Here is a 21404-nt window from a genome sequence, read left to right on the forward strand (position 1 = left end):
ATACCAGCTGCCCTGCCTGTGTTTATATGCAAATGTTGGTATCAGTTGAAACATTCCAGCTCTCAGACACATAGCAATGTCCCCTTAGTTTCGTTTTCTGATGAGTTTCGCTTTTCCAGGTCGCAACGTAGCGGTAGCCGAGTGAGACATACGTTTTGCAACCGGAGTACAGTGATGTAGTACACTGCCAAAGCAGTAGGTGGCAGTAGGTGGCGAACATGAAGGCAATTTTCAACCAATCAGAACTTGAATGTGCCAATACACTTCCTGCAAAGAAAATGTCAACAAGGCGGGCGCCGCCATCTTTAAATGCCTATTTACCCAATGCAGCACTTATTTTTCAGCAAAGTGTAATAAAAGTGCAATAAACAAAACGGATACATTCACTGTGTGTTCTGCCTCTCATTTGTTGATGAAACAAAACTAACATCAACACAAGTGACCACCAAGAGCGGATAGTTTAGTCTCAAAAAGGATCGGCAATGTTGTTAGCTACATTGTTAGCTACATGCTAACGTCACTGGAATATGCCAGTATAACAGTATAGCATTGTGGCTAGAAGCTAACGCTAGCTCACGTTAACCAGCCAGCACCAAACTGATGATATCGGGAACTATCAGTAGCTAGATAACATTAGAGACAACGCTGTGTGTATTAAACAAAGGTGAATAGATGACTGGGCCATTTTGTTTAATGCTTGTTAAGATTGAAAGAGGAGCTTGAGCTAACAGGGTCTGATAGCTAACGCTAGCTCACGGTATATTACAGCAGTGTCGCAACATTACCGTGCCATCTTAAATGCCCGGTGAACACCGTTGTGATTCACATACACAACATATCCCCCCCCCCCACAGGGAACCCTGAAGAACATCCCCATACAGTTTAATTCATATCTAATTCATACTAACAGTCCCTGCAGCCTACCTAGGTGAACCGGGTAGACTGCCAGTCACCGACATAGTCTTGTGGATTATTCTGCCACGCAACAGACTATGCTCTGACTAAAACGGTCAATGAATAAATATAAATAATCTGTAACATAAATAGTCTATCTCTCAAGTAACATAGTCTCTCAAGTAGGCCGGTCTATTCCGGACGCGGACTGGCCGTGCGTCCCGGTGAACATGGGGCTCGACTGGCAATGGCAATGGTGAGCCCCGCTGGGCGCGGTCTGGAGAGGCCTCCAGGTGAACCTGGGGCTCGGCTGGCAATGGCGGGCCCCGCTGCGGCTCATCTGGCAAAACCCAGTCCTCAATGTCCAGCTCTGAACCCTCCCTGGACTCTGGGTCCGAGATGGGGTCGTTTGCCACCTTCTTAAGCCGGTTTGCGTGCCACCGTGATCCATCGGCCAGACGAAAGGTGGCCGGGCCCAGCCGGGCCGTGACCCGTATCGGTGCCGACCAGAAGGAGAGCAGCTTGTGGTCCCGGTGGGGACGACGAATCCGGACCCAGTCTCCTTCTGTGAAGGAAGGCGCTTTCACCCTCCGCCTCCTGTCGAACCGCTGCTTCATTCGCCGCTGAGCATCTGCGACCCTGGTGCCCTGGCAGGGTATCACTGCCGGCGCGATGCTTGCCGGGACCCTCAGCCGATCCAGGGGAAGCTGCAACTCGCGTCCCATCATCAGGAGGGCTGGGGAACTGCCCGTAGTTGTGTGCGGCGTCGCCCTGTAGTGAAGCAGAGTGCGGAGTAAAGCGGCTGAGAACGGCAGACCCTCCGCCAGGTGCGCTCTGATGCCGTTCTTCAATGTCTGATTAAACCTCTCCACCCCCCCGTTTGCCTCCGGGTGGTAGAAGGCTGTACGGACGTGGTTAATCCCCCTGGCCTCCATGAAAGTGGCAAAGTCAGCAGAGACAAACTGCGGCCCATTGTCCGTAGTGAGGGTGTCTGGAATGCCCCACCGGGCGAACAGGGCGGAGAGGAAATCCGTGACCACACGGGTAGTCACAGACCCCGAGGCGGCCACCTCCAGCCACTTGGAATGGAGGTCATAGGCAACCAGGAGGAAACGCTGGTGGTGTGGGACACCATGGAGCTCCCCACAGATGTCCAGCTGGATGTGCTTCCAAGGTGCGGGTGGCCATGGCAAAGGCTGCAGAGGCGCTGGGGTCGGTGGCCCCGTCTTACCACTGAGAAGGTAGGCTGAGCAGTCCCTCACCATTGTCTCTATATCCCGGTCAATGCCCGGCCACCACACCAGATCCCTGCAGCGCTGCTTCACCCTCACGATGCCCAGGTGCCCCTCGTGCGCCATGGTCAATATGCGTGCTCTGAGGTCACTGGGGATGATTGTGCGAAGCCCCCGAGCCACACAAACACTGCTCCAGCAGGACAGCTCATCCTTGACCCGATGAAAAGGCGCCAGCACCTCCGGGACCTTCACGGGCCACCCCCCCCCTGATGTAGGTGCGGAGCTGGGCGAGTGTGGAGTCCCCCTGCTGAAGGTCCTCCAGGGAGACTGTGGCCTGGAGCGGGCCGTGAAGCTGAAGGACAAGCTCCGGTTCCATTGGATCCGGGAACGTTTTGGGTGCCGGGTCGGGGGTGGCACGGGAGAGCAGGTCAGCCACTACATTCTCCCTGCCGGGAGTAAACACTGTGGTAAAGTTATATGGCTGGAGCCTCTCAGACCAGCGGTAAATCCTCAATGGCTTGTGGCCCGACCCGGATGTAGCGAGCAGGGCGGTAAGAGCCTGGTGGTCCGTCCGCAGCATAAAATGTTGTCCGTACACGTACATGTGCCACCGTTCACACGCCCAGACACAGGCCAGAGCCTCGCGCTCCCCCACTGAGTACTTCTGTTCCGCTGGGGAGAGAGCGCGGGAGGCAAACGCCACTGGGCGCTCCATGCCCCGCTGGACCTGAGACAGCGCAGCCCCGATCGCCGTATTGGACGCATCACAGGTGACAAACGTCGGGCTCGCCAGATCGAAGAACGCGAGCACTGGTGGTGAGGTGAGCTGCGTTTTAAGTTGGCGAACAGCAATAGAGCAGGCTGGGGTCCACTCCCAGACCGCGTCCTGTTTCAGGAGCCTCCGAAGCGGGGTGGTGGTTGTGGAGTATTGGGGAAGGAAGCAAAGGTAGTAGGCTGTCATCCCTAGAAACGACGAGAGCTGCGCTGGGCAGGACTGCTCAGGCAGGCGCAGCACGGCCTCCACGTTAGACTGGTGCGGGCTGAGGCCATCAGCAGACAGGCAGAACCCCACAAATTCGATGACTGGGACAGAGAAGGTGCACTTGTCCCCATTCAGCGTGAGGTTGTGACTGGAAAGGACGTCCAACCCTCGCCAGGCGCTCGTCGTAGATGGCTGATGTTGCACCATGGACCACTATGTCATCCAAAAAAACGACCACGCCCGGGATGCCGGCGAAGATGGTCGCCATTATTTTTTGAAAACAGCTGGGGGCCGAGCTGAGACCAAAAGGCATGCGGGTATACCTAAACACTCCGACATGCGTCACGAAAGCCGTAAGGTAGCGACTGTCAGGATGCAATGGAACCTGCAGGTAGCCCTGGCAAAGGTCCAGTTTGGTGAAAACTGAAGAGCCGTAAAACTGTGCCGCCAGTTCCTCCACTGTGGGCAGCAGGTACTTATCCGGAATCACCGCTTTGTTCACCTGCTTGAGGTCGACGCATGGACGCAGTCCCCCTAATTTCCTTTTGACTATCACCAGGTTGGAAACCCATGGTGAAGCGTCGACGCGCTCGATGATGCCCGCATCCAAAAGCTTCTGCAGCTCGGCGGTGACATCGTCGCGTAGGGCGAGGGGCAGGCGGCGCAGGCGGCGCAGGCGGCGCAGCGGCTGGATCACCGAACGCACCTCCGGGATGAGGAGAGGCTGGTGGTGAAACGCAGTGAGGCAGCCCAACCCACTAAACAGAGCAGGCCAGCGCTGGTGCCAGGGCGAACCCACAGACAGAATGTCAGCCCCTGTATTGTCCACCAGGGAGAACCCAAGCCCACAAAACAAATCGTAGCCCATGAGGTTGGCTCCCTGATGAGACACTTGGAAAGTGAATGAGGGAAGGGCCTTGGTCCCGTAGCACACTGTGAAGGTGATTGTGCCTGCCATTCCTATCTTAGAGTGTCCATACCCATACAGGTCCTCTGCGTTGGCGGTGAGCGTCCGGCGTGGGAAAAGTCGTCGAACCGTGGAAATGTTCAAAAGTGACTTGGAGGCCCCCATATCCAACAGGAGTGGGAGAACCACCCCGTCCAGTTCCACCGTGCATCATTTAAATGCACGAGAGGTGGCGTCCACTGAATGGATGGTTGTCGGCGTAGGTGGACGTGGCGAGCGTAGCGGCGTGCTATCAGCACCGGGAGCAGAGCGGCAGACCCGGGCAAAATGGTTCTGCCTGCCACAGCGTTGACACCTCTGTCCCCTGGCAGGGCAAACTGGAGCCCGGCTGGGGTGTGATGAGGAGCCACAATTTCCACACACGGCCCGGTGTGCTGTTGACGCGGTCGTACCCCGGCGTGCAGCGAAATTTACCTCCAGGCTGTCCTCCGGGAAAACCGGTTCGGGAAACTCCCCGGACGGCGCCACTGTTTGAGTCAACATCTGAGGTTTGGGGAAAACATTACTGGAGGGTGCTAGCTGTGCTGCCAAGCCTGCTGCTGACTCGAGATGGAAAGCAATATTAACAGCCTTTGTCAATGTCAATTCATCTGGCATCATTAATAGCTTATCCCTGAGCTTAGGGTTGTTAGTATGTTCAGCTAGCTGATCCCGTATCAGTTCATCTTCCATCACTCCAAATTTACAGAGGCTAGCCAGGCCCTGTAGGTCAGCTACATAGTGTCGGATTTCTATGTAATAGGGACAGCAAACGTATTCAAAAACGTATAAAAACTAGCACAAACACTGTGTGTAACAAGGGCCGTAGTATATTGAGATCAGAATGGTTTACCAGTAGATGATTTTGTCAAGGGATACACTCAGTGGCGTCTTTTCAGTAAAAGCCAAGGTATGGCTATTAGGGAGGGTGGGGGTGGGTGAAGGGGGGGTTTCCCCCTCTTAGTGTACATTTTTTTGTCAAATCAGTTGCGCAATAGTCACTTTTGGTGAGTCGTTTTTATACAATTCACTTATATGACATTTAGGTATGACACAGGACTACTACACAAGCATTTTTAGTATAGAAATGTGTCAACAGGACTTCCGGTTTAGCTGCATTATGTAGCGCACGCATTTGGTAATAGCTCCGCTCCCGTTAACGTTAATTTCGTTTAAAAACCTTATTTGGACAATACCAAAAGAGATTAGACCACATCGTATGTATTGATAAGACCTTCTACTAACCATATCAAAAGACAACATGGATAAGGATAAGAAAAAGATTGGAAAGAAACAAGAAACAGCAATTCCAACGGCGCAGATTGAAACACGTTCAAGAAAAAACGTTCAAGGCGACGCTGCTGCAGATCCGTTGGTGACAAGCCCCGACGAGGGGAATATAGAGGAGATTACACCGGGACCATCGACTATTGGCCCCGAGAGGGAGACAATAGATGTCAACATAACAGGAACGACAGGAAAAAGTACCGTGAGTACTTTTGAGTAATTTTGAGAAGATAATTGCAAACAAATCCATCGGATCCCTCACTGCACCCATATCACCAACTGACACAAGCAGTGCAATTACACCACCCGACTTCAACTCACTGACTATCCTGATGAAAGAACAGATGGTCGCTTTCAAATTACACATCGATTCTAAATTCGAACACATCGATGCTAAATTAGAAGAAGTTAAGAAAGCGGTAGCTGTACAGTCCGAGCGAATCACGACAGTGGAGAATACGGTGACAGATATTACACGAGCAGTCAAAGTGAACGAGAACACCATCAACGTTGGTATGACAGAGGTAACAAAGGAGATAAAAAGGGTGGAAGAGGCATGCCGGAGGAAAATACAAGATGTTAAAGATGAAGCGATGGAGAGGCTACTCGAAACCCAACGCTACTACAGGCGAAATAACATCCGCATTGTAGGACTTGATGAAGCAGTCAATTGCGCAGACGACAACTTTCCAACAGTGCTATCAGAGATTTTGGGTAACAACTTTCTAAACACAGTGCCGACAGTGGACCAAGCTTACAGAATCGGTACTCGGGATCAAAGAAGCAACGGGCCAAGAGTCATCATTGTTACTCTGCGGAAGACGGCAATAAGAGATGACATCATCAAAATTGCTCGCAACCAAAGGGGGAAGCTGAAACATGGTGAACACTCAATATTTATCTACGAGGATCTTTGCAAAGAAGCCATCGCTCGGCGTCTCCCCTACAAGGAGGTGATGCAGAAATTGTTCAAGTCTGGCCTCAGACCAAGGCTAGCATACCCGGCGCTGTTATCGATCGTGGGCAGGGACAGCCGTAGGGTAGGATTACACACGCCTAAAGAAGCCGAGGAATACTGGAATCAACATGGAGCAGAACCCCCAAGGCAGAACGAAACACTGTCTGAAAACAGATAAGCCTTCTCATCTCTCTCTTTCTCTGTGTATATCAGTATTAGAATGACTTTATCCGGGCTCAACAAAAGTAGCAGATGATATGCATGCCGGCTACACCAAGGCATATTGTGTATAATATGATTCGTAATGCATTATATTTTCAGACCTCTGGTCTCCGTGGAGACAAGAACATATCATTGACAATAAGAACAATCTGGAATATTCTGGGCTTATCGCTCGACTGCTCTGGGTCACTTAGAAATCTCCCGAAAATACTAGTAGTCATGAACCCTGGGTAGGAAGATCATTCTGGAACATAACAACAGTCTGTTAGTATATACTAGTGTATTCTACAACCTTCTAGAATATAATGCACCATTACAACGAAGGCCTGCAACCCTAACATTAACATACGGTGTGTATAAGCATAAGCATATGATCAATTGACTGAAGTTTAATCAGGCCTTAATAAAACTTTTAAAAAAAAATCAACCACACCTAAACGTATGAGCACAACAAGGTTATTCTAACAATTTAAGTAATCACTCCACTGATGTAGAGATTGGCACATTGTAGCTCTAAAAGGCTCTGTTTTTCTCTTTTATCTAATTACTCAATTCTGTTCTAGTGGCTTCTCCACGTTGAGTTTTATTCTATCTCTCACTCCTTATTTTAATCTTTTTTTTCTCTCTCTTTTATCTTACATTGTTCTTTCCCATTGTTCTTCATATTAAGGTGTTAATGTTTCTCTACAATCTTTTCCTTTTTTCTGATGTTTCCTACATAAGTTAGTAGAGGGTTCAAATGAATATATCGATGAAAGTTTATTCTTTTTTTTTTCATTTTTCATAATATTTCATTACAGTAAGGGAAGGCGCAAGACCAAAAGCGACATTCTATTGTATTAGAATGAAAATGTTAGATCCTATGGCAATTAGCATAGGAAGATTAGGATTACAAAACTCAGTTTGGGCAATCCGGTGGCCTAAGGGAGGGAGTCATACGTGGAGGATGTGTTTTTGGAACACAGGCCTGTACGACTCTCTGGGTGAGGGGAAAATAGGGGATTTTTATTTGTATATATATATGTTTTTAAGCTCGGCTCTCAACGGGACCTCAATAATTGGATGTACATCTATTGTAGCTTCGCACTCCAGAAGCATTACCAAAAACTACACAAAAACATGCATAGATTATGGCTAGTTTGAATATAATGATATGGAACACTGGTGGGATAAACAAACAACACAAACGCAAAAGCGTGCTCACACTGATGAAAAAAGAACACGTGGACGTGGCTCTACTAAGCGAAACGCACATTTTAGAGGAAGACATAGATACGTTAGCGGATAACACATACCATAATATTAGTCACTCTTCTTTTGGTACGAGAACTCGAGGTGTAGCCATAGTCGTCAGACGTAAGTTAAATATTGAATTAAAGGGGGTATGGTCGGATGCGGATGGGCGTATAACTATAGCTAGGATTGTACACAATAACAGGAAAATAGCGTTGGCAGCGGTATATGCCCCAAATTTGTACGAAGAGGGTTTCTTCACTACACTAACCGATGAAATGTTAAACCATCCCGATTACTCATTTATAATAGGTGCGGATTTTAATGCCATTTGGAATCCAAGGATGGACAAATCTTACCTCGCCTTTTCCAGCGAACAAAAAAATTCATCTAAAGCATTAAAGGATTGGTCAAAGATTACAGGTGTAAATGATTTATGGCGTTCACTTAATCCCACGACCCGAAAGTACTCTTGTCGATCGGCGAGACATAACACATTATCCAGAATTGATTATGTCTTTGCATCCCCGAGACTATTTGATAAATATGAAGTGGAAATGATACCCAATGCACTATCAGATCACTGTTATTTACTCCTAAAAGCAACATTTGGTATACTATCTTCCCGGGCCCCAAGATGGCGTTTTAATTCGATGCTGCTTAATAACAAGGAATTCATTACACAACTCAAAGAAGCTCTCACAGTATTCCTACGGGAGAATGCAAACTCGGTGCAAGACCCCAGAATAATATGGATGTCGGTAAAGGGTATGATCAAGGATTTCACTGATAGATTTTCCTCCATAATGCGCAAGAATCAATGCACAAAACTGTCTGAACTGGAAACGCTTTACTCAACGTTATTTAATTCTTTAAAATACAACAACTCAACTAGACTAGAAAATCAAGTTAACATACTAAAAACAGAGATCAATGCCATATACAGACAACAATCGGAAATGCAAATACGCAGCACAAGCTGTACTCCCAAGGTTCTAAACCTAGTCACCTATTAGCCATGCGATTAAGAATGAATGCAAAATTTGCAGATATAACTGCCATTAGAAAACAACAAGTACTTGAAACAGACCCCAAAATAATAAACGATACATTCAAAGAATTCTACTCCGACTTATATAAATCAGAAACGACCTTTGATCAAAACAAAATGGACACATATCTTAATCAAATTATTCTCCCTAAACTTTCGGAGGATGACGCTAAACAGTTAGAAGCACCGATCACACTAGAGGAACTCAAGAAGGCCATATCCGAAATGAAAAATGGTAAGGCTCCTGGAAGAAACGGTATCCCATCAGAAATGTACCTTTCTTGTTGGGACATAATTGGACCCTTATTACTAAATATGATCTTATACTCAGTCAAGGAGGGGAGCTTCCATAAACACGACAATATTGCACTCATTTCAGTCCTTCTCAAAAAAGACAAAGACCCCACCGAGTGCGGTAGTTACAGACCCTTAAGCCTCCTCGGAACCGATGTCAAACTGTACTCTAAGGTATTAGCCATCAGATTACAAAAGCATATGACGTCTTTAGTTCATCCGGACCAAACTGGCTTCATAAGTGGTCGCCTGATCACTGATAACATAAGACGAATACTGCACGTACTAGATGCAGACAAAGAAGACACCATACCTAAGGCGATGCTGTCCCTGGATGCTATGAAAGCCTTTGACAGGCTGGAATGGTCGTATCTATGGGCAGTATTAGAAAGGATGGGGTTAGGAAAAGGATTCATTGATATGATTAAAGTATTATACAAAGACCCATCGGCCATGATTACAACAGGTACATTCATCTCCAAAATCTTTCCGGTATCACGCTCAGCCAGACAGGGTTGCCCTCTTAGTCCCGGACTATTCAATCTATCATTAGAGCCTTTAGCACAATATATAAGACAATCCCAATCCATAGAACCAATCGTAATCAAGGGCACACAACATAAAATTTGTTTATATGCGGATGACGTAATATTGTTCATGCAAAGCCCCAACACCACATTGCCTCATCTACTCAAGTTGATAGAGAACTTTGGTGATTTATCGGGATTTAAAATAAATTGGCCGAAGTCGGCTTTCCTTCCACTTAACACCCATGCAAAAAAAGATACAACCCTCCCAGATGAGATACCTATGGTAAAACATTTTAGATGCTTGGGTGTGGAAATATTTCCCACCATAAGACAAACGGTGAAGCACAATTACACAAAAATACAGAACAAAATCAAAGACGACCTGGACAGGTGGGCAAAACTTAAAAACTCAGTACAGGCAAGGGTATCAATAGTTAAGATGGATGTACTACCTAGAATCAACTTCATCAGTTCAATGCTACCATTACCCCCTCCAGAGGGTTACTGGAAAAGATTACACTCCTCCACATACAAATTTATTTGGAATAACAAACCACCTCGCATAAAAAGATCCACCGCACAGAGAAATAAAGCAGACGGTGGCATGGCAGTTCCAGATTTTTTCCAATATTTTAAGGCATACACATTAAGACCATTGACAATATGGTTTGATCCCCAGGCATTGGTATCCTGGAGAAAATTGGAAGAAAACATAGTAGCCCCACATAGACTGAAGGACATAGCACTGTGCGCGGAAATTTGGCCCCATAATTACCCATGCAATCCGGATATGGCGTGAAACACAAAAGAAATATCCTAACCCACAAAAATGGCATAATCACACTCCCTTATTCAATAACAATGCACTCTTAATTGAAAAACGTCCTATAAGATTCCCTATATGGGAAGAGCAAGGCATACACTCATTAGGGGATATTTTTAATAACCAGGGTTTTTGTAGTTATGGAGAAATATGCACAAAGTTTAACCTCACCGAGTCCACATGGCTTTTTTACATACAGTTACGCCTATGTTTGAAGTCTCACGGTGTTCCATTAGACATACCAGTTGAACACCACAGATACCACAAATTCTTCTATGAAAGAGAAACATCGAGAGGTTTTGTATCAGGTTTTTATTATCAATTACTAACGTCCTCGTATGAAACCCTCCAACTAGACTCTGTCTGGAGGAGGGATATACCAGACCTGGAAAGTGACTTTGATTGGCAAGAAGCATGGGCAAATGTCCGTCTTACATCAAGGAACCCGGACCATCAACAAATCAATCTTAACTATATTCACAGGACATACTTGACTCCTATAAGACTGAACAGAATGGGTCTTAAACAAGACTCAAAATGCTCCCAATGTACAAATGGAGACGAAGGGACATTTATGCACATGTATTGGGACTGTTAAGGCATTCTGGAAAGATGTGACCCATCAATTATCAAAACTCGTATCTTGGAATATACCAGTACACCCCTCTGTATTACTATTGAATGATGTTTTTGAGTTTGCAGTAAATCCACAGCTAAGGAGATTGGTTTTATCGGGTATCACAGTAGCTAAAAAACTGATCGCATCACGCTGGTTTCAACCGAAAAAATGTGCCGGAAGGTTTGGTTTCTTACATATCTCGATGTGATTTATCAAGAAATATCTACAGCAAGAATTCTGGGTCTCAACGAATCCAAAATGTCAATGTGGTTAGAAGTGGTGGAGAGAATAAAAGCTAGCTTATAATGGTAGTGTCTGGTTAGGAGTGAGGGATAATGGAGGTACTATCCAAGGAGGGGTCCGGGAGGGGGGGGTTCGAGCTGGAGCATATGTGTGTAGGGTTTTAGAAAATAGGTATTAGGGGTATATCCTGTATAAGGCATTGGTATAATTGGTAATTTCGTTGGATATACACTGTATACGGTAAAATATTATTATAGACTTTTTTTTTGTTTTCTGTTTCTGTACTTGCATGTCATTTTAGCCACCTTGATTGTTAGTTTCATTATGCATTGTGTGTTGAGTACTGACTTTTAATAATTTTTGTTTTGCAATAATAAAAAAAAAAAAAAAAAAAGTGTCAACAGACTAAAGCAGGGAACCACAATATTTTGCATACAAATTATGCAGAATGTAATATCATAACTGTCTATTATTTTTCTTGCAATTCAAGTTTCAAGTTTCTTTAATAGTTGTCATACAGAAGTACAGAATACTTTTATACAAAATGCTTCTTACTGTTACGCTCCAGAGACTGTGCAAGACAAGATAAGTATGAAATAAAATAACATAGTATAGCATGTAAATTAGAAGTAAAAAATTAGGTCACAGTGTTCAGTATAGACATATGTACAATGTTCGATGCAGAATAGACGTAACTGAGTTACCATATAATATACAATATACTATGCAGTGTACTAATATACAATACTATATAGTGCAAGGCAGAAATGGGATGAGGTGCAATTTAGGTACAATTTACAGTAGGTGTACGAGTTGTAGTGCAAATCCTTTATCAATAAATATAAAGTGTGTTTGTGTGATCTAAAGTGTGGAGAGTGGGTGCTGCAGTGTGTTGTTTGTTTAAGTGAGCGTGTGGGTGTGTGTGCTGTGTGCGTTTGATGGTTGTTGCATAGTGTTTATTGTTCGTTTAGCAGCCTGATGGCCTGGAGATAGAAGCTTCTTCTGAGTCTTTCTGTGCTCGCCTTAAGACTCCGGTATCGCTTGCCTGACCGCAGCAGTTCAAAGAGGCAGTTGTTCGGGTGGCTGGAGTCCTTGATGATTCTCTTAGCCTTCCCCCTGCACCGCTTGTTGTAAATGTTCTGGAGGGTGGGAAGCCCCCCTCCAATTGTGCGTTCGGCTGAACGTGTCACTCTTTGTAGTCTGCTACGGTCTTGTGCAGTGCTATTCCCAAACCAGGAGGTGATGTTGCCAGTCAGGATGCTCTCTATTGTACATGAGTAGAAGTTCCTAAGGATCTTCTGACTGACTTGGAACTTCCTTAGGCGCCTGAGGAAGTAGAGGCGTTGTCGTGCCTTCTTCACAACACTGTCAATGTGTGTGGTCCATGTCAAGTCCTCGGATATGTGGGCTCCGAGGTACTTGAAACTGTTCACTCTCTCAACCGGTGCCCCGTCGATGCTGAGGGGGCTGTAGTCCTTGACCCCCGACCTCCTGAAGTCCACAATCATCTCTTTTGTTTTGCTGACGTTCAGGGAGAGGCAGTTCTCCTGACACCACTGTGACAGATTCTCTACCTCTTCCAGGTAGGCCCTCTCGTCGTTGGCAGAGATCAGGCCCACCACTACTGTGTCATCAGCAAATTTGATGATTGTGTTGTTGTTCCGCTGTGCCACGCAGTCATGTGTGTACAGGGAGTAGAGGAGGGGGCTCAGAACACAGCCCTGGGGGGCCCCTATGTTGAGTGTGATGGATGAGGAGGTGCAGTTGCCTGCTCTTACCACCTGGGGTCTGCCCGTCAGGAAGTCCAAGACCCACTGGCAGAGGTCATAGTTCAAGCCCAGGTCCCTGAGCTTGGCTATGAGTTTGGAGGGGACTATGGTATTGAATGCTGAGCTGTAGTCGATGACAGCATTCTCACATAGTTCCCCTGCCTCTTGTCCAGGTGTGATGCTGCTGTGTGCAGCACATGGGCTATGGCAGGGCTATTCAACTAAATTGTTCAGGGGGCCACATTGTCAGAAACCCAAGGGGCCAGGGGCCGGACTGCCACGGCGCCTCCCCGTGCTATGAATATATGTACACTTGACACAACACGCAACCACATTTTCACAACTTTTATTTAACTACATTGCAAAAGTAGTATACTTTTCAAAAAAAGTGCTTCATTTATGTGCCACATCTGCAACATCTCCTGCAAAAAGTGCTTCATTTATGACTGTGCAACAACTGCAACATCTCCTCTTCAACATTTCAATATAAATATAAAATAAAAAACAAACAAGTGCATGATGTGCATCTGAACATTCTAACATCAACACTTGAACAAAAAAACACATTTATAGTGCAGCTGAGCTTATGAAAAAGTGCTTCATGTCTGTGCAACAACAGCAAATCACAGCATCTTATTAGCACTTATTGTCCACTCTTAACTCTCACACATCAGGGGGGTTGGGGGGCAGACAGGCCTAGCCTACATACACACATCTAATGAGAGAGATTGCACTTCTTTGACTGGGCAATGGCAGAGAAAGAGGGTTCATAGGAAGTGAGGGCTACCCGCAAACAGTGATGCAAATGCTCATTTGTCAAGGAGGCACGGTTGCTTGTTTTAATGGCATTCATGTGAGAGAAACTGGATTCACAGGTGTATGTTGAGCCAAACATTGTTAGCACAGATATTGCCAGCGTTTTTATTTTGGGGAATGTGTTGACATGAATACACTTTATCCAAAATGTTGTGGTGGATTCATTCTCAAGTGCCTGCTTCAGAGCAGATGATGCTTGCTCAATTATTTCAAGTTGCAGGAGACCTTCATTAATGTGAAGTGATGCAAGGAACTCTTGTCCTTTTGTGGAAATAGCAGCTACATTGGCAAATGGGTTGCTCACAAAATGCATCAATTCTCTGGACATGTCAAATTCATCAAATCGACTTGCAAAGTTTTCCCTCAATTTATCAATGAAATCTGTCATTAATTGAGTGACTTTTGGCTCAATTGTGCATGTGAACGTTGACATAAAAAAAAAAAAAATAATTGTATCATGTAATCTTTGGCGGGCCGGTCAGAATCATCCCGCGGGCCGGATCTGGCCCGCGGGCCGCCAGTTGAATAGCCCTGGGCTATGGCGTCCTCCGTGGACCTGTTGGGGCGATATGCAAATTGCAGGGGGTCCAGGTTGATGGGGAGGGAGGAACAGATGTAGCCCTTCACTAGCTTCTCAAAGCACTTCATGGCTATGGAGGTGAGGGCTACAGGGCGGTAGTCGTTGAGGCAAGCAGGCGTAGATTTTTTGGGTACAGGGATGATGGTGGACTTCTTCAGACAGGTGGGGATGACAGCCTGTTCCAAGGACAGGTTAAATGTCCTTGGACATTAAATGTTAAATGTTAGATAAAATGTTCCTTAGGTACGGTTTTGAGGTGTGTGTTCAACAGAATGTAGTATCAAAAACACGTTCACAAAAAGTATGGGTTACTGAATGCTGAACTGCACTGTTATAATCACTAAGCCATTGTAAGACCTTACCTGTGTCCCTGTATCACTTGTCTCTGCTGCCCTTTGATAAAAAAAACGTCTGTATGTCCATTTTCCTTAATTTTTTGGCATATTTGAGTTATAGTAAAAGTCACCTAGTAAAAGTGAGATCATTGACAATATCAAAACATGCTAGGGATGTACCGAATAGTTCGAAGCTTGGTTCATAATGTTGACATTCGAATTATAAATCAACATAAAAAAAATTGTATTATACATTTTTTTATTTTTTTGCCATACCAAAACGACGCCCCTGGATACACTTAATTATTGACTAAATTGGTGATATGGCGGCTTTCATATTACCACACTCTCTCTTCTATTCTACTATGTTCTCTGCTACCCTATTATCCTCTGTTGTGCTCTGTTCTGTTCTACTATGTTCTGTGCTACTCTATTCTCATCTGTTCCACTCTGCCCTGTTCTGTTCCGCTCTGTTGTGTTCTAATGAGCTCTGTTCTGTTCATCTGATGGCCAGGTGAAGGAAGAGGAAACAGAGGACTGCTGCAGAGCTGGTAACAACATGCTGGAGAACAGAAACACTGTGATCACCAGGACTACACACAATAACAACATGACATTAACACCAGGGCCCTATTCCCCGTACCTGGTTCAACTAAGTCGATCAAAAGTCCCATTATCCAGATTCAATTAACGGGATGTTTGAATCCGGGCCTTCCCTGTTCCTCGAACGCTGAGTCAGTCTCGTTAATTCGAACCAGACTTGATACTCAGGATAATTGCGCACGGCCGCCTCACCTGAAAAGACAGCAGGTGTCGATCGCAGAAATCCTGATTTTCTAACGGCATTGATTGATTGATTTAAAACTTTTTTAACAGATTGCAGAATGGGTACAATACAGTACGGCTCAATAGCCTCGCAGACAAGTTAAATGCATAATCTATAGGCTAATTTTAAATCCCTTATTACCCCAATCAATCAGATTATATTTCTTTAAATGTGCCTGCTGGTAATAGGCTTAATGGAATGAATAATCGAATGAGATCTTGCTAGCAAAAATAATTATTTCAACTCTTTCAGAATAAGTAGATAAAAACAAGCCCAAAGATTATATCTAATTGATACGAATTAATAGATACTTATGAGGATATCTGTACTGTATGCGCTTAGGTATCATGTAATATAATAAATACATCGCTCAGGCCGCGACCCCCCGAAATAACGGTGTCAGAGAGCCGCGACCCCCACTATTATAGAGGTGGTTGAAACATGCAAACGTTCACACGCACACATATGCATTGGAGGCTTTTAACATGCACAATAACTACACAAAATAACACAATAATCAAACAACCATAAAATGAATACATATAGCTTGTTTCATTTAGAAGGCTATAATGTTCAACTCACCTAATGAGATGGATGGGCATATGTCCAGTCTGGGTTTAATTTTGGAGACAGCAACTCAGAGATCATCCTCCACATTCATTCAGACGTGATCTGTACTTATTTTTGTATATAAGTCAGTGCAGATAATGTTTTTTCGAATAGGTATGTATAGCTGTGCGTATTCCCCCTCAATTGATATCTAGTCGGCATCGGAGGTGGGACGCATTCTCCATCAGAAACAAGCGCGCCTCATCCCGCAGCTCAAACAGGTGTCGTGCAGGAAATCCATAGGCTGAATATGATTTATTATCAGCATTTTAGGTCTATTATTTTACATTTCAAAAGCATTTCTTTTACCAGTTTAATGTATTTTAATTGTTTTTAATTATAGGCCTATTTCACACATTCTATGAAATCAATACATTCTGGAAATCATCTTGCGAAAACATTATTCAGAATGGTATAATGGGATCAAAGAGCACCTACGGGAGACTGCAATTCTAAACTGGCCCCTGTAAATGTCCAAACACCCCCTCCCACCCACCCACCCCCTCCCAATGTACAGTTTCCTCCCCCTCGTATATATATTTCCTGTTAGGATCTCTGTTTAACAGTACTGTATATTTGCATATCTTGTATGTCACAAATGTAACAGTACTGTATATCTGTATGTCATAAATGTCATGATATATATCTGTATATCTGTATGTTGTGTATGTCATAAATGTCATTATGAATTGAAAATGGGGGACCCTGATGTAAACAAGACGAAAGTCTTTCTCTGGGTCTGCATCCCCTTAACAATTGTGTGTATTGAGCCGTACTGTATTGTACCCCATTCTGCAATCTGTTAATAAAGTTTCCAATCAATCAATCAATCAATCAATCTCTGAGGACCGGAGCTGCCATTTTGTTCCGAGGGAGTGGCCAGCTTATATCCAGCTAACTCAACTAAACCTGCTCTGGAGCAGGTTCAAATTTTTCTATCTGTTGCCATAGTGATTTAGACAATCACGCGTCGGGGAACCGAAAGATCTGGCTTAAGTAAGTTATCCTGAAAATGTTCTGGCTAACTCAGTTAGCCAGGTACGAGGAACAGGGCCAGATCAGGTGTTAGGACTACAAACACAATAACAACATATTAGTAACACCACAGCAGGTGTTAGGACTACAAACACAATAACAACATATTATTAACACCACAGCAGGTGTTAGGACTACAAACACAATACAACATATTATTAACACCACAGCAGGTGTCAGGTCTACAAATACAATAACAACATATTATTAACACCAGAGTGGGTGTTAGCTCTACAAACATCTCTATTCTGTCTCTAAAAGATTTCGTTTTTTTATTAAATATATTCTACATTGTTTTTCTATTATATTTCAGACTGCTCTCAGAGTTTTCCATGCCTGAACATTGACAGCTCACGCGGCCGAGGAAAGTCCTGGGCCACGTTCAGACGGACATGCCTTGCCATCGTAGAACACAGCTACTTTGAGATGTTCATCATCTTCACGATTCTGCTGTGTTCCGGAGCTCTGGTGACTAGCCCTGAACCCAACCCATACACTGTATGCTCCCTAACCCTGACATAAAGCATTTCAATCTGACCCTAAAGTCCCTAAACACAGGGGTGTAAAGTACTTGAGTAATTGTACTTCGTTACAATACTTAAGTACTGTTTTTTGGGATTTGTACTTTACTCTAGTATTATTAGGTTTGTATACTTGTATACTCAATTACATTTCAGAGAAAAAAATACATACTTTTTACTCCTTACATTTAAAATGCAGACCTACAAAGTACAAAGTACAAATCTCGCAGGTCCAACCATTTTAATTAGTATATTTGTTTCTCTGGCCGAACTAAAGTTAACATTACTAATCCTGCCAATCAAATCCCTATCAATGGAAAATTAACCCGCCCATACCCATGCTGATTGGTCCTTGTGCAAGACTAGAAAGCGGGGATCTTTGATTAAACACCTGCCATCAGAAGAATAGACAGTCAGAAAAAAAGTTTTTACTTTTACTTTTTAGTACTTAAGTACATTTAAAAGTAGAAACTTTTAGACGTTTACTCAAGTGTGTTTTAGCCAGATACTCTGACTTTTACTTGAGTAAGATTGAGACGGTACCCATACTTTCACTTAAGTATAATTTCTGGGTACTTTTTACACCCCTGCCTAAACCTGACCCTAACCCTGACCCTAATTTCTCTAACCATGACCCTACTGTCTCTAAACTTGTGTGAAATGATGTGTCCAGTGTTTTTGACATGTGACAATAATGTGTCGGGTGTTTTTGACATGTGACATTATGTGCCCAGTGTTTTTGACGTGTGACATTATATGTCTATATAGTGTTTGTGATGTGACATTATATGGCCAGCATTTATTGACGTGCTACATCATGTGTCCAGTGTTTTTGATGTGTGACATGATACGTCCAGTGTTTTTGATGTGACATTATGTGTCCAGTGTTTGTGATGTGTGACATTATGTGTCCAGTGTTTTTGATGTATGTCATTATGTTTCCAGTGTATAATAATAATAATAATAATAATAATAATAATTACTTGCATTTATATAGCGCTTTTCTAGACACTCAAAGTACAACATTATGTGTCCAGTGTTTTTGATGTGTGACATTATGTATCCAGTGATCTTGATGTGTGACATTACTGTATGTGTTCAGTGTTTTAGATGTGTGACATTATGTGTCCAGTGTTTTAAATGTGTGACATTATGTGTCCAGTGTTTTTGGATGTGTGACATTATGTATCCAGTGATCTTGATGTGTGACATTATGTGTCCAGTGTTTTTGATCTATTTTATAGTATGTGTAAAATAGATCAGCATTGTAGTTCAGCAAAATTGCGCCTTTAATAACACTTCTTGTAATTCTGAAATGCAGGCGTTTGAAGATGTCTATCTAGAGCAGCGTAAGACTATTAAGACCGTCCTGGAATACGCTGACCACGTCTTCACGTTTGTGTTCCTCGTGGAGATGATTCTGAAGTGGGCGGCCTACGGCTGCAAGACCTACTTTAGCAACGTCTGGTGCTGGCTGGACTTCCTCATTCTGGATGTGAGTTCTGACAGATCTTTAGATCTCTAATCCTGGCGAGACAGTAGCTACCCCCGAAATTACGTTTTAGCTTTTTTCCCCTCTACGATATGGAGATTTTGTGGGGGTACACATATTTTGCTTCCTAAACATGTCTTCTATGAAACTAGTGACAATAAAACGTCAATAACACACATTTAGTTGTTTATTTTAGTTAATTTTGTCTGATTGTGTCAATAGATCACAATTACAGTACAGAACTTTGAGGTCCTTTTCTCAAAAACGAGTTTTTATGCATTTTACACACAAAGACATGGAACACCATTTCCCTAGTAGGCCTATACCTACACACACCAAACTTTCCACATTTCTTCCCATCCATATCCTGCTTCTAATTACAGAAGGTTTTGTTGATATATCATTCATAGCCGGGTTTATAGTACATTTTATACCAAAACTAGGTGACATTTATTTTTTTATGACAGTAGACAGTGGGTCTCATTCCCGAACGAAGTTACGACAAAAAATTCCGTCTTAGCCAGATTTCGGCCCATTTAAGACATATTAGGGCTGGGAGTGGGAGTCCCCAAATTTTCCTGAGATCAGATTTGATCGTGGCTGAGAGCAGATTTAAGAGTGCTGAGGAGCACTCTTAAATCTGCTCTCAGCCACGATCAAATCTCATGATTGATTGACTAATTTAAAATGTCATTATAACTTGACAGACTGTGTTCTCATAGTAATTCCTTCAAGTCAACGCTACAGGCCTCCTTGGAATTAATTACTTAATCATAATTAAAATAAATATGACAATATTTGTACGATAAGAAATTACGCATTTGATGTCGGAAAAATAAATAATATGGATTCATCTGATCACAGGGCAGCTGCTTAATGATTGAAAATAATAATTATTTAATGCCTTCTGTGGAATTTGTATTTCTTATTTGTTACACATCTGTTTTAATGATTAATTATATACATTTGAAAGAATGCAGGTCAACATGCAATGTATCCCATTGATTGGTATACAATGGGACAGACCTTTGTTTGTTTGATTGATTGATTGATTGATTGATTGATTGATTGATTGATTGATTGATTGATTGATTGATTGATTGATTGAAAACTTTATTAACAGATTGCAGAATGGGTACAGTACAGTACAGCTCAATTACATAAGGGGATGCAGACCAGAGAAATAATTTCGTCTTGTTTACATCAGGGTCCCCCATTTTCAATTCATCATAACATATATGACACACATGACACAGATAGACAGTACTGCTACATCTATACATTTATGACATACCAGATTTGCAAATACAGTACTGTTTGTGATACAAAAAGAGTCCAGAAAAGAGAGTACATTTGACGTAGAAACTGTTGGAGGAGGTTGGGTAGGAGGGGTGGGTGGGGGATAGACTTACACTGTACAAGCAAAACTGTACATTGGAATATTGACAAAACCATACTTGGTAATTTACTGTACATTGGAGGGGGTTGATATAGCTATAAACCTGCATTCCTTCGAATATATCATTAATCAATTAAACTTATATTGAAATACACTATAATAGCCTATACACCAACACTGAAATGACAGTGGATAAATAAATAAGAACTAAAGCCAATCGGTGGAAATAGACTGCATTAATATTCCAAGTCTTGTGTGCGCCTACGAATGAACAGTAGCCTATAGGCTTAATTATGGAATAATAAGCCATACTGCGTTTATTCATTACGCCCGCCGTAGGCTATATATATTATATTTCATTCATTCATTCATATACAGTACTGCGCGCGTGTGTGTGTGCGCGCTGCGGCAGGTGTACCGCGAACTGTATATGATGCCAATACATTAATCTAATCTAGTTTTGATGGCGCGCAAGCGTGATTACGAAACCTAGCCGCATTTTTCGGAGACGCTCTCTGATTGGCACTGACTGACGCTAGGTTTCGTAATCACGCGGCTCGCAAGACTCGCAAAGCACTTCCGCCATTCCATTTGCACACAGCTGCGTCACTAGTTGCCTTATAAGGAGCTATGGAGGCGTTGTTTTGTATGCAAATGACCTGAACGGGAACGCGCTTTCGAGTTTAAGACAGAATGCCATTCTCC

The 21404-nt window shown here is 43.6% G+C and overlaps 1 protein-coding gene across 1 annotated transcript in view; it reads left to right on the top strand.

Moving 5' to 3' along the window:
• LOC311233502 (sodium channel protein type 4 subunit alpha B-like) overlaps positions 1–21404 on the top strand; it is a gene marked incomplete at its 3' end in the record, with an annotated part of 179305 nt that overhangs the window by 141016 nt on the left and 16885 nt on the right. Inside the window, exons 15-17 of the mRNA XM_084320469.1 lie at positions 15332–15368; positions 17601–17755; positions 19130–19303. Of these exons, the coding sequence (XP_084176595.1) occupies positions 15332–15368; positions 17601–17755; positions 19130–19303 (366 nt within the window). The remainder of the gene's footprint in view (positions 1–15331; positions 15369–17600; positions 17756–19129; positions 19304–21404) is intronic.

Source organism: Notolepis coatsorum (genome assembly GCF_963971535.1).
Source record: "Notolepis coatsorum genome assembly, chromosome: 8".
Classification (NCBI taxonomy): Eukaryota; Metazoa; Chordata; class Actinopteri; order Aulopiformes; family Paralepididae; genus Notolepis; species Notolepis coatsorum.